Source organism: Nomascus leucogenys, chromosome 6, assembly GCF_006542625.1.
Source record: "Nomascus leucogenys isolate Asia chromosome 6, Asia_NLE_v1, whole genome shotgun sequence".
Lineage (NCBI taxonomy): Eukaryota > Metazoa > Chordata > Mammalia > Primates > Hylobatidae > Nomascus > Nomascus leucogenys.
The window spans coordinates 102,473,071-102,490,145 of NC_044386.1; the positions used below are offsets into that span (position 1 = coordinate 102,473,071).

General features: G+C 42.3%; 1 protein-coding gene across 6 annotated transcripts in view; it reads right to left on the bottom strand.

Moving 5' to 3' along the window:
* SH3GL3 (SH3 domain containing GRB2 like 3, endophilin A3) overlaps positions 1–17,075 on the bottom strand; it is a 160,797-nt gene that overhangs the window by 23,888 nt on the left and 119,834 nt on the right. For all 6 annotated transcript variants that reach the window (XR_004030584.1, XR_004030583.1, XM_030814925.1 and 3 more), the window contains exons 7-8: positions 8,032–8,135; positions 6,343–6,452 (exon numbers count right to left, since the gene is read on the bottom strand). Coding sequence is in view for 4 of the 6 variants with exons in the window: in XM_030814925.1 (XP_030670785.1) it covers positions 6,343–6,452; positions 8,032–8,135 (214 nt within the window). In the remaining 2 variants the exon portion in view is untranslated. The remainder of the gene's footprint in view (positions 1–6,342; positions 6,453–8,031; positions 8,136–17,075) is intronic.

Consider the following 17,075-nt stretch of genomic DNA (forward strand, 5'->3'; position numbering starts at 1 on the left):
CTATCATTGATGGGCATTTAGTTTGATTCCATGCCTTTGCTATTGTGAATAGTGCTGCGATGAACATACACGTGTATGTGTCTTTATGGTAGAATGATTTATATTCATTTGGGTATATATGCAGTAATGGGAATGCTGGGTCAAATGATAGTTCTGCTTTAAGTTGTGCGAGAAATTGCCAAACTTCTTTCCACAGTGGCTGAACTAATCTACATTCCCACCAGCAGTGTATAAGCTGTCTTGTTTCTCTGCAGCCTTGCCAGCATCTATGATTTTTTGACTTTTTACTACCAGCCATTCTGACTGGTGTGAGATGGTAGGTGATGGGATGAGAATGGCACTTTACCTCTGTGATCTTCTTCCCAGAAACTCCTAACTCCAGTCTAACCATGTAAAGACATCAGACAAATCTCAACTGGGGGACATTCTACAAAATATGTAAACAGTACTCCCCAAAACTGTCAAGTTCATTAAAAACAAAGAAAGTCTTAGAAGCTGCCACAGCAAAAGGGGCCGAAGGAGATGTGATGACTAAACGCAATGTGCTATTCTGGATAGGATCCTAGAACAGAAAAAGCACAGTAGGTAAAAACTAAGGAAATGTGAATGAAGTATGGACTTTAGTTAATATAAATGTATGTTCATTATTTATAGTAAATGTACCACACTAATAAAATGTTAATAGAGAAGAGTGGAGGAGTATATGGGAATGCCCTGTGCTATCGTCACAACTTTTCTGTAAGTCTAAAACTATTCTAAAATTTAAAATTAATTTGAAAAAACTTTCCCACAAAAAGTTTATCCTAGGGATGCAAGGTTGATTTAACTAACAATGTAATTCACCATATTAACAAACTAAAACTAAAAAATAAACGATCATCTCAACAGATACCAAAAAAAAGGCATCTGACAAAATTCAAAGACTGTTTCTCATTAAAACTCTCTTCAAACTATTTATGACTAGAAGGGAACTCCCTCAATCTGATTTTTAAAATCTATGAAGGCCAGGCCTAGTGGCTAACGCCTGTAATCCCAACACTTTGGAAGGCCGAAGCAGGCGGAAAGCTTGAGCCCAGAAGTTCATGACCAGCTTAGGCAACAGGGCGAATCCTCATCTCTACAAAAGATACAAAAATTAGCCAGGCTTGGTGGTGTGTGCCTGTAGTCCCAGCTACACGGGAGGCTAATGTGGGAGGATCTTTTGAGCCCGGCAGGTTGAGGTTGCAACAAGCCGCGACTGTGCCACTGCACTCCAGCCTGGGCAACAGGGCAAGACCCTGTCTCAAAAAAAAAAAGAAAAAAAATTCTATGAAAAATCTACACCTAAAATCATCCTTAATTATGAAGTACTGAATGCTTCTCCCCTAAAATCAGAGACAAAGCAAGGATGTCCACTCTAACCCTTTGTACTCAGCATGTTCTAGCAAGTGAAAAAAGGCAAGAAAAACAAAGGCATGCAGATATTGAGTAAAACTGTCTTCGTTTATAGATGACATGAACATGTATGTAGAAAAACTACGGAATCTATTAAAAAACTACTAGACCTAAGATGTAAATTTAGCAACATGGCAGGATACAAGATCAATGTACAAAAATCAATGGAATATTATGAATGCTAGAAACAAAAATTCAGAAATGGAAATTTTATTAAAACGCTGTTTACAATTGCATAAAGATATAAAATACTTAGAGATTGATGAAAAAAATTAAAAGACCTGTACATATTCTAAAAATAGTGAAACATTGCTGAGGGAAATTCAAGAAGACCTAAATAAATGGGAAATACAATAGACTGTGTTCAAGACTGGAACACTCAATATTGTTAAGCTATCAATTCCTCTTAAATTGACTTACAGATTCAACCCAATCCAAATAAAAATCTGAGCAGGATTTTTTTTGAAACATTGAAAATTTGATCTCTAAAACTCACATGAAAATGCAAAGTAACTAGAATAGTCAAACAACTTTTAAAATGCAGACCAAAGTTAGAGGACTAACAGGACCTGACCTCAAAACTTATAAAGCTACAGTCATCAAGACAACAACAATTGTACAAGAATAGAAATGCAATGATAGTACACTATGTGATACTGCTGTGAATATTATTTTTGTGCTCATGACACTGTAAATAAGTGTTAGAGGATATAAAAATGGAAGCTTTGGATGAGGCCCCAGAACCGTTTATTTTTTTTAACTGATATGCAGAAGACAACTTATGCAGGATTTGGAAACAAACAAAAACAGAAGAGATGAGGGAAGCCAGTTTTATAACTTTTAATCCCAGCCTACATCTATGGCATAAATAGGTCAGAAGATGGAGATTAAAAAGGATTTTTAGAAAAATGTTTGGAGAGAGTGTGAAGGAGGCAGGATGTGTTGTGATCTTTTCATTTCACACCCAATCAAGAGAGAAGGACTTTTAAAAGATTCCTCAGCGAGCTTAAAATACATTCTCTGGGGACTTAAGAACAGAAGGGGTAGATGGGGAAAGAGAAAAAGCCAAATACAACCTCTTCCCTGACACTAATGTTTCCAAGGCAGCAGGCCAGAGCTTGGGGAGGAGTGAAAGCCAAACTCTAAATCAAGATTATAGCTTTGACCATGACATGGGTCTTAGCATTTTGACTACTGCACGAGTCTGCACTTACACATTCAAGTGACTGGAGAACTTATGTGACCCAAGAGTAGTCAGAAAAGTCATGGAGCCTGCTCACATTTTCATCCCTAAGTAGGCAATTTAAAATAAGAGCAGGGAAAAAAGGGGAGGAGGGCATTTTAAGAGTCCCACATGATGGAAGTGATGGTTACACAATGAATATTTACTTAACAAAAATAGTGATTATAAGTAAATTGGAAGGGTGAAGGGAGGGAGAAGTCTATGGAAGACCAAGGGTTAGGAAGCTAAGCCATTATCTTCCATATCAGGAAATCAATACATTTATCCAAAACTGAAGAATCAGAGTAAAAAAAGAAATAGTAAAAAAAAAAAGCACCATGAAGTTAAGTACCAAATAAATATGTAAAAGAGTTGAAAGTGTTTCCTTTGAGAGCAGAAAATAAGCACTGGGAAAGGAGTTGAAGGGGAAACTGCCATTTCTCATGAAAAAGCTTGCACCATATTTTTTTAAAAGTGTATACATATGGCCCAGCGCAGTGGCTCACACCTGTAATCCCAGCACTTTGGGAGGCCAAGGCAGGCAGATCACAAGGTCAGGAGATCAAGACCGCGGTGAAAGCCTGTCCCTACTAAAAATACAAAAAATTAGCCGGGCACGGTATCGGGCACCTGTAGTCTCAGCTACTCGGACAGGCTGAGGCAGGAGAATGGCCTGAACCTGGGAGGCAGAGTTTGCAGTGAGCCGAGATGGCGCCACTGCACTCCAGCCTGGGCGACAGAGCGAGACTCTGTCTCAAAAAAAATAAAAATAAATAAAATAAAAAAATAAAATAAATGTATACACATACACTCTGATAATTTTTAGTTTTAATAATGAGAAAATTCATGGGGTCTGCCCATGTTTTCACACAGAAGTAGAGGTAACTACATTTGCCTTTTTAAAACCACATACGCATATTACCATTTTCTTTTTAAACAACAGACAAATATTACTCTGATAATTTCTGTTTTTAAATGAAAAAAAACCTTTAAGGATAGCAATAGGGTTGGAAGAAAATTCACACTGTGCAGCTTATATGAGCAATGTGTGTTTGAAAAGGCAATTGGACATCCATAGGCAAAATAAATGACTTAAGTCTCACATTTATACAAAATTAACACAAAGTGGATCATGACTTAAGAAAAAACACAGGAGAGGCGGGGTGTGGTAGCTCAACACCTGTAATCCCAGCACTTTGGGAGGCTGAGGCAGCCAGATCATTTGAGGTCAGGAGTTCAAGACCAGCTTGGCCAACATAGCGAAACCCTGTCTCTACTAAAAATACAAAAATTAGCCGGGCATTGTGGTGTGCGCCTGTAGTCCCAGCTACTCAAAAGGCTGAGGCAGGAGAATCGCTTGAACCTGGGAGGCGGAGGTTGCAGTGAGCCGAGCTTGCACCACTTTACTCCAGCCTGGGCTACAGAGTGAGACTCTGTCTCAAAAAAAAGAAAAAGAAAAGAAAAGAAAAGAGAAAAGAAAAGAAAAGAAAATATTTATTATTTAGGGCTAGGCAAAGAATTCCTAGACTTCACACAATCTATAAAACTAAAAATGAATACACTGGACTTCATAAGAATTAAAAATTTTGATCTGTGAAAGACCCTATTAAGAGGATAAAAAGATAAGCTACAGAGTGAGAGAATATATTTGCAAATCACATATATAGAAAGAAACTGTATTTAGAATAAATCAAGCATTCTCAGGACTCAACAGTAAAAATGTAAACAATCCAATTAGAAAATGGACCAAAGACATGAAGAACCATTTCACCAAAGAGGATACACAGATGGCAAATAAACACATGAAAAGATACTCAACATCATTAGTCACTAAGGAAATGCAAATTAAACCCACAGTAAGATTAACTACACACCTATCAAAGTGGCTAAAATAAAAAACAGTGACAACACCAAATGCTGACAGGGATGTGGAGAAACTGGATCACTAATATATTGCTGGTGGGGATGTGAAATGGTAGCACAACTCTGAAAGGTAGTTTGGGAATTTCTTTTCATTTACAAAAATAAATCCTTATGATAAAGATCTAAATATTAAGAAAAGATTATTCAAAGTAGTAGAAAACTGTAGAAGAATAACTTCAGGGATAGGAAGACTTTTCACAACAGGGCACAAAATGTAATCACGACAGGTCACAAAATGTAAAAGTCTTAAGCAAAAGATAGATGCATTTGACTACATCAAAATAAAAGCTTCTGTATACTAGCACAACTAAACAAAGCAAACAACAGCAAAAGCAACAAAGGGACAAGGCACTCCATAAACAAAGTTTAAAGATAAAGGACAAACTAGGAAAAAAATTATTAATATCCTCATATGGAAAGAGCTCCTATAAAACAATAAGACAAAGCAAACTACCCTCAAAAAACACAAATAAATGACATAAACAGACAATTCAGACATAAGGAAATACAAATTAAAATATAGTAAAGAAAGTTCACCCTCAGTAATAATCATGAAAATGCAAATTAAGACTGGATACCATTTTGTTCTCATGAGTGTTTGGCAGAAATGGAAGTCTACTGGCATGGGTGTGGGGAAGCAGGTGTTCATGCTTTAATAGTAGTGTAGCCAGCACAGTGGATAAAGGATATTCACTGTAGCAAATAACTGGAAAAAACCTTAATGTCCGCCAATAGGGAAATGGTATAATAGAAAACTATGAAGCTGTTAAAACAGTGGGATAGACCTATATGCATGATAACTCCAAGAAACAGTGATACATTTTAAAAAGCAAACTGCCAAACAATATGCCTAGTATAATCTCGCATTTAAAAAACAGAAAAAAGGCTGGATACAGTGGCTCATGCCTATAATCCCAGCGCTTCAGAAGGCCGAGGAGAAGGATTGCTTGAGCCCAGGAGTTGCAGACCAGCCTGGGCAACAAAGTGAGACCTTGTCTCTACAAAAAATAAAAAAATTAGCCTGGCAGGGTCACATACGCCTGTAGTTCCAGCTACATGGGAGGCTGAGGCAGGAGGACTGCTTGAGCCCAGGAGGTCAAGGCTGCACCAAGCCATGTTCGTGCCATTGCACTACAGCCTGGGTGACAGAGCAAGACCTTAGCTCAAAAAAGAAAAAAATAAAAAACAGAAAAAAATCCAAAACGCTGTTTATGTGTATATCTATGTACATCAATAGATATAATAGTTATACCAAATTTTTAACAGTGTGAAGTGAACTGGGATGGTGTGGGTGATCACAAGAGACTATAGAATGACTTATACCATTAAATTTTTTTTCTGTTTATTTTACCAATTTTTTTCTGTGTGAGTATTTTACTAAAAGACACATTTGCATCACTTGTGTAATAAAAAATAATGATGCAGCACTTAAGATAGTATCTAGCATATAGCAGTTGCTCAAAAATACTAATTTCACTTAAAAATAAAGAAAATATTTTCAAAGAGTTAAAAACATAAAGGATGATGTAGCCATAATGGTTCTATGGCCAAGGTTCTAAATGCCACATTATATAAGTGATAGAATTCTTCCCCAAGGAACAGAAAAAAAGGGCACATTTAGGGGAAAAGGGAATATACCAAACAACCAAAGAAAGATATCCAGGGTCTGTGTGTATTCACTGACCCAGAAACAAGCAGTAAATAAGTCTTTCTAGAAGTGCTTTACTAAAGGCACACTTAGCATATTAGAATGGTCAACTTACCTGTCGTCTTCGCTACAGAGGTGGTGGACACTCCATTGAGCTCACTAGAACTCCTTTTCACAGGCCTTGGCTTGTATTCTCGTCTGGGGACACTGGATGCAGCTGATATTCTGTAAGACACATCGTAAGATGAGCCAGACATCTGATGTTGAAAGCTTTCCAAACACACATTCTCTCTGCCTTGTTGAGCATAGGAACTTAGGTTACAGCCAGTGGTCATGAAAGGGATGATTTTTACACACTGACTCCTGAGTAGCCCGAAGTGATGGAGGTGATATCACAAATGTAGTTTTTCAACTCTCTATTTGAGCTTGTGAGTGAAATTCATCTTGAAGAAGACTAACTGGGCCAGCCATGGTGGCTCATGCCTGTAATCCCAGCACTTTGGGAGGCCGAGGTGCTCACCTGAGGTCAGGAGTTCGAGACCAGCCTGGCCAACATAGTGAAACCCCATCTCTACGAAAAATACAAAAATTAGCCAGGCATGGTGGTGGGTGCCTGTAATCCCAGCTACTCAGGAGGCTTACGCAGGAGAATCTCTTGAAACCAGAAGGCGGAGGTTGCAGTGAGCAGAGGTTATGGTGAGCCAAGATCGCACCACTGCACTCCAGCCTGGGCAACAGAGCACGACTCCATCTCAGAACAAAACAAAACAAAAGACTAATTTTCTTCATCAAGTCTCTGAGGCATCCAGCAAGTGCCTGGGACGCGGTCAGTATCCAGTGATGGGAGCTGCCTTCTCCCTCACTCTACTCTTATAGATTACAATAGAATTATGAAAATATACTCCTGTCAGTAACAGGTAAACTATCTGTCTGCAGAAGTGGATGCTTCAGGGACTGAATACATCTTTGTCTTCCCTATGTAACTATGTCATTGATTTAAGTAAAAATCCCTCCAAATTTATGCATTACCATAATCCTGTGTGAAACAATTTTCTGTTATCAACCCTAATTTAAAAAGGGTATTTTAACCCAATATTTTAATAAATAGGGTTGCCATGCAGACTATATATAATATTACTAATTTTCAGAAAAGTATAGACTACATCTATGATTAAATTCACAAGGAACACAGAAACCTTTCTTTGATTGTTCAGAAGATATTTTTGACTCTTTCAATACCTGTCAATATTATGAACACAGCCTGAAATTTTTCAATATTTTGACTATTTCAATACCAGTCAATATTATGAACATATCCTGAAATTCATACTGGTGAAGTGAAAACATTATCTTTTTTTTTTTTTACAGATATTTACATATTTTCCATACAGCATCTCACTTTTTTCCATAGCTCTGGATGTTTTCCATCCCTCTGTGAATGGGGAGCTAAACTCTCATCAAATCAGCAATGAAGCCAGGGTAGTTCTGTAGGGGTTGATGTCCCAGGTGGGAGAGCAACTTTTGTTAGTTGCCCTAAACACAGGTCACAAAAAAAAGGGATTTAATGAAAAGAAAAAGGAGAAAAGCTGCCAGGTCCCTTTTCCCAGTTCTATCCTACCGGCCAAAGCCAGTACTTATTATCTCAGTCCCATCCCACATCCAACCATGAAAGCCAGTGAAAGAAAATTCAAAACAGAATGAGGCGGGGGAAGGGAAAGATGGAGAGATGCAGAGACAGACAGATGGATTTCAATAGATGTTACCTCCGCAGCCCTTGGCTTGTAAGAAACGTGGAGGTGCTTACCGCATGTGTAGCTTGCTCTGCAGCTCCTGCAGAATCTCTGTGGACTGTTTGTGATAGTCTAATGCTGCCTCTATGAACACAGCCAACTGGCTGACTTGTTCTACCTGCAGCAGAAGTGGAAAATTATTCCATGGAGGCCAGAGCCTGTGTAATGTCCACAGAGAGAGGAGACCAGCAACAAAGACCCAGCTTTGCAGGGAAGACCAGTGTCTGCCTCGGCTCTGGTCCATTTCATGTAATTTCATCTAAGAGCTCTGTATAATAATCATACAGGTCATGGTATGGAGCTATAAATGCTGGAAAAACATGTTCAAATTTATTTGTGATTATGAATTTGATTTAACTCAATAAAATGCCTGTTTTTCCAATTAGATGATGATTTTTCTCAGGAGATTTTCTATGCTATAAAGCTCATGGATCTGAAAACAGAGAGATAAAGCTCTTCCAGTTATAAATGAAGCCAATATTTAGCAAAGGAACTGCCTACTTAGTCAAGTGTCTCTACACGCACTTTCTAGCTAAGCCAAATCAAGACATTAAGTAAATTAAACAGTTAAGAACTGTAAATGAAACAGATAAGAAAGGGGGCCAGGGAGCAACATGCGAACGGGGGCAAAGATTTCCCTGTCCCCTATATGCGTTTTGTTGCTATCCACTCAACATATTTTCCCTGCAACATAGAGCTACAGGGAATGAACTATAAAGACACTGGCATCTCTGTTTCCCACAAATCAAGACATTCATGAAATTAATGACCAACTTACAATGAATTTTTTAAAGCTGTGTCTTATAAGAAAAACCTGGATGATATGGGGCTGTATAATTTGAGGAAGAGCAATCTAAGGAAGGCCTGAGAGCTTTCCTGCTCCCCCACGTCTGAGGGGCTGCTACAGGAAAGAGATTAATTAAGCTTATTTCTGAAAGCCCCAGAGGCAAGCTCCAGAGGGTTGAGGTGATTGGCCTCCCCCAGCAAGAATCCAGTCAACTCTAGAGCTGGACAAAGACACAAATCAAAATCAATCCTACACTTCCCAGGCTTCCCCAAAGCCTATGCATCATGTTCATACTTCATTTTGTACTCAGCTTTAGGGCAAAGTCTGCCTGCTGATTCATTTATACAATCTCACCCTGCCTAACCAACCGTGGACTTGTCAGCCTTCAAAGATCCAAGCTACTTTCATTTGTAGTTGCAAATCATTCTTTAGTTGCCTGTATTTAAATTTTTCTTACTCATTTATACTATTTTAAACACGGGCTCAATATGCATGTAAGATACACATGGAATTCCATGTGTGCCAAGCTGTGATCAGCATCCGAACAATGAAACCCTGTCGGGTTTCATTTACTTTACCATGCTCTGTGGCTGGAAAAGCAACAAGCCTAGCCTTAAATTTCCAAAAACCCAATAAACAAAACAAAGACAGCCTGGCCCCTACCAAATCCTAAGGATTTCTTAAATTTCATCTCTTTGGCTTTTACACGTACTTTTAAATAAGTCCAGGGCCATGGCCTAGCACAATCACGTAGAATTTTTTACAGAAACAATTTTTCTTCCTTACAGTGCTAGAGTGGTGTGCTTGGTAAAATCTATGCCATGCCTCTCTGCCTTTAGTAAAATTTATTTGTCCTGTCTTATTAGCCACTTTAAAAAATGCTTGCATTTTATAATTTATTTTTAAAGAAATAGTGAAAGATAGCTAAATGAATATTTCTTGAAACATATTTGGGGTTGGGGAATGGGAAGGGGGCAAGGGGATTACCAGCTATCCTCTCTGTCGTGGCTAAAACACAAGGTGATGTAATCTAGAGATGCATTCGTAACTGCTCATTGGGTGGCTGACTTTGGGAAGGAAATGAATCCTGAAAACCCTTAAACCTTGGGAAACAATGGCAGCATTGCCCAATGCCTGCACCTAGCAGGTGCTCAGTACAAGTCCTGAAGGGCTGGCTACTAGGCTGTAAGTCTCTTGTTGACAGTGAGAGAACCAGGTGTGCTACGATAGATTACTTTCCTCTTGATTTCAGAAAATGGAAGCTTCCAGCTGTCCCCCAGGTCATGAGCATTGAGCTGTGTGCTGGGGACCATGGGGACCAACACAGGTAGATTCAGCTTCCTGAACCATGATTAGAAATAAATACCTAGACAAGCAGAACCAAGATAAAGCAACAAACTCAGGCCTAGCAAGAGCCAAAACCTGACCAAAAGGTAAAACATTTCTTCCATTGTTGGAATTTTAGCAGTCCATCTGTTGAATCAGAGAAAGTCACCTGGGATGGGAAGAAAGGCTTAATTCCACTTCTGGGTTGAGACCTGGGCTGACACTGTGCTGGTGCCATCTTGAGAGCAAAGTGTGACCTCACCCATGAAAATGTTCACATGATATACGCCAAGGAACTGGATTTCCAGAGAATCCACTCCCTTTTCTGAAAGTGAAGCACTCTAGCTCCTACAGATGGGCTCACACTCAGCTGATGTTTGAAGTGAGAAACTCATAATGCAAGTAAACTTCCATGTAGGTTAGAGGTCAAGGAGGCACAGGCCTCGGTGGTTGACAAATGTGTGAAGTGAGGGCTGTGAAGCTACTTGGGAGACACACAGAACCATAAAACCAGAGGGCGCCTGAGGTAGACAGAATCACAGAATCTGCAAAGATGTCCAAATCTTAATTCCCCAAACCTGCAAATATGTTGCTTTACATAGCAAAAGGGACTTTGCGGTTACGATTGAGTTAAGGATATTAACATGAAGAGATTATTTTGGAATGTCTGAATGGCTCAAGATAATCATGAGGTCCTTTAAGAGCGAGACAGGAGTGCCAAGGTCAGAGAAGATGTGACAATGGAAGCAGAGGTCAGAATGAGATATGTGAAGATGCTGTGTCGCTGGCTGTGAAGAGGGAGGAAGCGAAGAACGAGCCAAGAAATGCAGGTGGCCTGTGGAAGCTGGAAAAGGCTAAGAAGCAGCTTCTTCCTCTAGAGCCTCCAGAACAAACATGGCCCTACCCACACCTTGATTTTAGGACTCTAGGCTGGAAGACAATAAATGTGTGTTGCTTTAAGCTACAGTTTGTGGTCATTTGTTATGGCCCCAATAGGAAACTGATACAGAGCTGCTTTAGCCCATCTTCAAACTATGCAAAAACCTACAATGAGATTAGTGCTGCCCAGGGTCCCCCATTCATGGTGATGGGAGTTGTTGCCTGGAGACGCATAGGAACCAAGCTCAGGGGGTAATGGGCCCATCGTGGCTGGGCCTGGGGACTTCATTGTTGGTTTGGCTATATCCCAGGGCTCCTCACCTTCTTCTGAGGGATAACCCCAAAACAGGAATTAACTCAATTTATTTCCCATGGCAGACTATACACAACACACAATCTACAAGTGACACATGTGTGTCACCTGTGGATGCATTTCATTCCAAACCTCTCTTTAGCTGGAAACTAATGGATGATTAGCAGCATATATGGCCGTTGGGAATACCTTAGTCCTGGGGATGGAAACAGAGAATAGATGTCCCCAACTACAATGGATTAAGGATACTAGAAGTTTCTAGGAGTTGTGGAAACCCCAGGGACACGTGCATAAGATCTGAGCTATTAGCCTGGCCTTGTGGGCCAACTGCAAAGGGCTTAGGCTGTACCCAAAGGAAGAACGGCTCAAAGGACTACATATTGTAACAAAGGCTGTCTTAGGCCAACTCTGCAAGAGGACTATGGAAACTGGGGTGCCTAGAAGGAGCAGGGCTGGGAAACCTCCTCCTCTGACTCTTTAGCAATCCCTTACCAGGGGACTTGGTGAGCAGCCAGGTGAGTAAGTAGAGAGTAGCACACCCTGAAGCCCATGGCAAGGACAGAGAGAGAACTGTGATGTGAGTAGCTGATGCCTGTCCAGACTCCTGGGGTCTGCAAGTGTGTTTGTCATGCATAAATAAAGAAGTGTACATCTTCAAAAGACAACAAGCCATTCTCTTTCACAACTGAAATGGCACATTTCCCATAGAGGTCATCTTCAACTTACAGTGTAATAATACCAGTAATTTCTTGCTCTATCATATCAAAGATCTCTACTCTTTTTGGATTCCTCAGAGAAGCTATGGAAAATTTCTCATGAACTTTGCAGTCTTGGTCATAAACAGATGCCTTTTCCAATGGGGCAAAAGCCTTTATTCAGAGTTTCTGAGAAAGTTTGAGTAAGGCAATTAAATTAACAACATGGATAATAACCCCTTACACTTTTATTCTCCACTTTATCCTTCTAAAGAATTTCTCAAATGCAGTTGTTAATTTGCCTGATACCAGTCAGGTGAAATGATTTTCCCACAGGCTTAGCAGAAGCAAAATCAGAAACAGAATTCAGGTATCTCACGCCTTGCTGGGTATGCTTTCTACAAGTTCAGTACTTCCTAATGCATCTTATTCCACACATTACAGTCCCTGAAACATTAGTAATAATATAATAACGTGACGGAATTCTGTGGTCCAATAAGTTTGGTAAACTGCCAACTGTATTTTCTCTTAGGAACCGCTTAGAGATTAATCTTTCATACTATCAAATAAAGACTGAAAAGTCTTGTGATAAAGAAACTTTTTAGTTTTATTTAACCCAGGGTTTCCCAAACTTATTTGACCACAGAGACATTATTAATGCAAAACACACTAACATCCCATGGAATGGATTTTGGAAAATGCTACTCTAGACCAATGGAAAGACCCCAGGAATCTGGAATCTAGTAATTCCACTGGTCTTGGGAACCCATGTATGGAGGGAGGATCCCGTAGCTGGGGAATGTATACCAAGAGAGCCAGTACTGCCAGTGCCTGGACTCACTGGACTGAAATAGGCACCTTCTATGGAATATCTCTGATTTCTGCTAATGTCAAAGACCTACATTTGCTAATAGTAAGCTGTGAGGAATAAACTTCTCTGCAAAGACAGAAGAGGTGACAGTGTGTTAACAAGCCTATGGGTGATACAGTGTTCCCAAGATACGGCAATGAAAGCTGGTAACCAGTCTGCTGACTTTCCCACACTTTCCTCCAAGAGGAGGGCTGCCCTGGGTACTTCTCAGGACCCTGCCTTGGCCTGGCGAGAAATCGGTCATGGGACTGCCCCTCTTGGATCCCTGGAAAGTTGGAGAACCAAAACACCTCCTGGCTTGCATCACTGCCTATAGAATAACGATGCTGCTCAGCCTCAGGCAAGATGTGAAGAGATGGTCCATGTCTCCAACCCCACTCACAAGACAACCAAAGGCTACGGTGTGGGGCCGAAGGAGACCCTTCTTCATTCTCCCATTCCCAGTTCTGCCAAAAATAGATGAGAAAATAGATAAAACTTGTGCTTAGGAATGTTACAGTGAGCACGTCATGTCTCTCTACCTCTCCTTCCTTTGGTGATTCATCTAACGGGTGAGATTGCGGGAGTGGCACCCACTTGGCCCTAATAACCAGGGTATCTAGACACTGCAAGGAAAGGCAGTAGCGGCCTGGCTCTGGGCTCCGGATTTCTCGAGAAAGTGGGTTTGTGAAGTGGCCACAAGATCATGTGTCATCTGGCTTTGTGGTCTCTGCACCCGCTGTCTCTGCAGGGGCTCCAAGGTCTAGATTTCAGGCCAGGAATAGCTCATTGGATTTCTACTGTGGGCCCAGGCCCAAGCTGCCCCTTCCAACATGGCTTTCTAGAGAGCCCTGCTCGCTGAGCAAGGGGCTGATGTGTGATCTCGTGTGGCTCACCCGGTTTGTTTCTCAGTTGGGAGAATGCAGAAGTGAGGACAGATGAACAACCACACCCTGGAAATCCCTGCAAATGGCCTGTTGGCCAGAAAACTCTAGCAAGTATTACATCTGGAGACCCAGGAAAGACCAACTCTGTTAACTCCAGTCAGGGTTCTCCTCACATCAGTCAGAGCTTTGGCAAACAGTTTCTTTTGAGGCATTCCCCGGTGAAGCTTTTATTGTGTCTTAGCCAGAATGATGAGACATGAGGGCTGGAGAAGGCACCAGCTCTTCCCCCAGGGTGAGATTTTGGTCTTTGAATTGTCAGTGCCAAACAGAGATGGACAGGTAGCACCAGAGCACCAAGCACACCCATCTCAGAGGATTTCCCTTCATTTGCTTCTCTGCTTATTCACTTTCTCTTTGGGGCAAATGCTTCTAAGTCCTCTCGCCAGGCCCTCCTCTTCCTCCTCTTGTGGATGAGGCTGGGGGTGCTCCCTAGTTAGTAGGATGGGTTGCTCTGCCTCAGTCACTGGCTCTGCAGGGTTGAGGCCAGCAAGGCTCCCACTCACCCAGCTTCAGCATCTCAGGCTGTGTCTGGGTGGTGAGACAGGTTGGCTCTCCCCTAGAGCTGGCTGTCATCCACCGAAGGTGCAAGGAGGAGAAAGTGCCAACAAGACTTTAGGCCCAGGCCATGTCCTTCAGCACAGTTGACCAGGAGGTCTGTATATTACAATTTTCAAGCATTCTCATCAGTTAAAGAGATGTCTCTTGATTCCAATCCAGCTTTTTTGTCACTTCCTCCATTGGTCAGAACCCAAAGGGTGAATGGCTGTGACTGACATCCCCAAACTTCCCACCACCGTAACAGAAGCACGTCCCACTTGTGTCTGGAGGAAGTGTCAGGGCCTCTGCTGCCTGCCACCAGGCTTCCCTTGCAGCCACTCATTTGACAGTTTGTGCACCTTGTCTCCAGCAGGTACCAGATCAGGTAGAAACACCATCCAATCCATCAGGCAGCAGCACCCGAAGATCCACTGTGTTTGACATAGCGATTAGAATAGGTCCCAGCCATCTTTAGTTTCTGCCAGGAAATCCACCCCTCCCCAGCCATCCTGAAGCACAGCTCCTCATGCAGGACTTCCCCACCAGGAAAGGAAGCAACGTGGCAACAAGAGGTTGAGTGACCAAGGTTGGACGTGCGGGTTTTGACTCAGAGGGAGCAGGAAGCCAGAGTCCCATGGGCTACAGGGCCACCAGCTCTGGCCTGGTTGTTGGAGATGGGCCAAACACAGGGCCAAGGGTTCAGTGTATGCCCCATCCACCATGTATTGGCATTTTGTCTTTCTCCCAACTAGTCACATTCTCTGTTTATCCCCAAGCACCAGGCATTATCGGCATTGGCATGTCAGGTCCAAGGAGTGATTAGCAGGAGATTTTTCTCTACCTTGTCTGGTCAACAGGAGAGGATGTCAGACCACCTGGCTATGGCACAGACACACTGACATGGAAAAGGATGAGGTGGTGCCCTCTGATCTAACTGCTGTTGACCCCAAGAAGAGAGTAAGATGGGCTTCTGAAGCCTACACAATCACCTCTGAGTCTCCTCAGCTATAAACCTGGGTAGGAAAAAAGGCAAACGCACGTGCACCATGACAGGGACCATCAACAGCACCCCCTTAGCCTCTTTATCATGGGGTGTCAGTGAATAGTAGCTCTTGTCATTGTCATCATCATTATCACCACTGTCTTTATCATTATCACTATCACCACCACTACCGCAAGAACCAGCAGCCAGGGCACACCTAGTAGCCACTGCAGCTACAGATGGCAGGAAGGAAGAAGGAGGGAGGAAGGGAAGAGCCTAGTTCCTGGGCAGCCTGGGCGGCCCATCTCCGTTTCATAACACTGGTCTTCTCCCACCTCAGTGGCAGAAGTAGAAGCCAGACAACCCCTCCTTGTGAAGGTGAAGATCCCAGGATCCAGGCTGAGGGAGCAGCCCCGACTCCCCAGAGCTGAACAGGGGAAACCTCCACTCACCTGCAGGTCAATTTCCCACAGGAAGCCTTGGAGGAAATACTACCAGGCTCGAGCAAGGCCAGCACCAGAGCCCCTGCGGAGCTTGGGCTAGGAACCAGCTCTTACTCCTGCTGGGGCAGGGTGGGAGGGCTTAACCCATTTGTGACAGGCAGAATACGTGTCACTGTCAAAACATGGACAAATGATTGAGCTTTTATAATGAAGGGATCCTTTTTGACTTTTGACTGATACTGAGGGGGAAAACTGAGGTCTCTTGGGTCAACCGCTAAGGCTGGCGTGGCTGAGACAGGCTTCCCTCATGGAGCACTTCGCAAAAACCCATCATTGTGGTTCCCGCATGAAGGTAATGAATGGAACAAATGGGTCAGACGGCACATCTGACACACAAGACACAATCTCAGAGTTTAAGCCATGAATGGGCCGGGAGCCAGCAGGGCAACATTCCATATGGCCCCACAAGGAGTATCTGATACATGTCACACTTCAAATACATTTTCTAAAGACTTCAAAACAATACGGCAATCTGAAACAAAACAAAATCGCTGTTGCTTGGGGACAATTTCAAGAGGAAATTTATATATTTAAAGAAAAACAGAGATACCAAACTGTCACACCTCCTCCTGTTTCCCAAAAAAAATGTAAAAAAATAAAATAATTAAGAAACACAGTAGGCCGGGCGCGGTGGCTCACGCTTGTAATCCCAGCACTTAGGGAGGCCGAGGCGGGCAGATCACGAGGTCAGGAGATTGAGACCACGGTGAAACCCCGTCTCTACTAAAAATACAAAAAAATTAGCTGGGCGTGGTAGTGGGCGCCTGTAGTCCCAGCTACTCGGAGAGGCTGAGGCAGGAGAATGGCGTGAACCCGGGAGGCGGAGCTTGCAGTGAGCCGAGATTGCGCCACTGCACTCCAGCCTGGGCGACAGAGCGAGAGTCCGTCTCAAAAAAAAAAAAAAAAAAAAAAAAGAAACACAGTAGAGTGTACTTTTCAGGCCTCAGTGGTTTAACAGACATGGGAAATTTCAAACTGGCATTTCCAGTTGGGAGAATAAATTCTCCGGGACGAATGTCTTGTCAGTATTGGACATAATTCCTCCGCACATCACCATGGTAAATAAAAGGTGCTCAATGCATTTTGACTTGACTCAAAAGATGTAAGACCTCAGTGTACCTTTAAATAAACTGTTGTAAGTACAACATGGTCTTGAGGATAAATAAACCGCCTGACTTGTTCCCACAGGTTTAAAAACTTAACAATTAGGTCCCATACTAATGCTGGGGCTGAAACAGC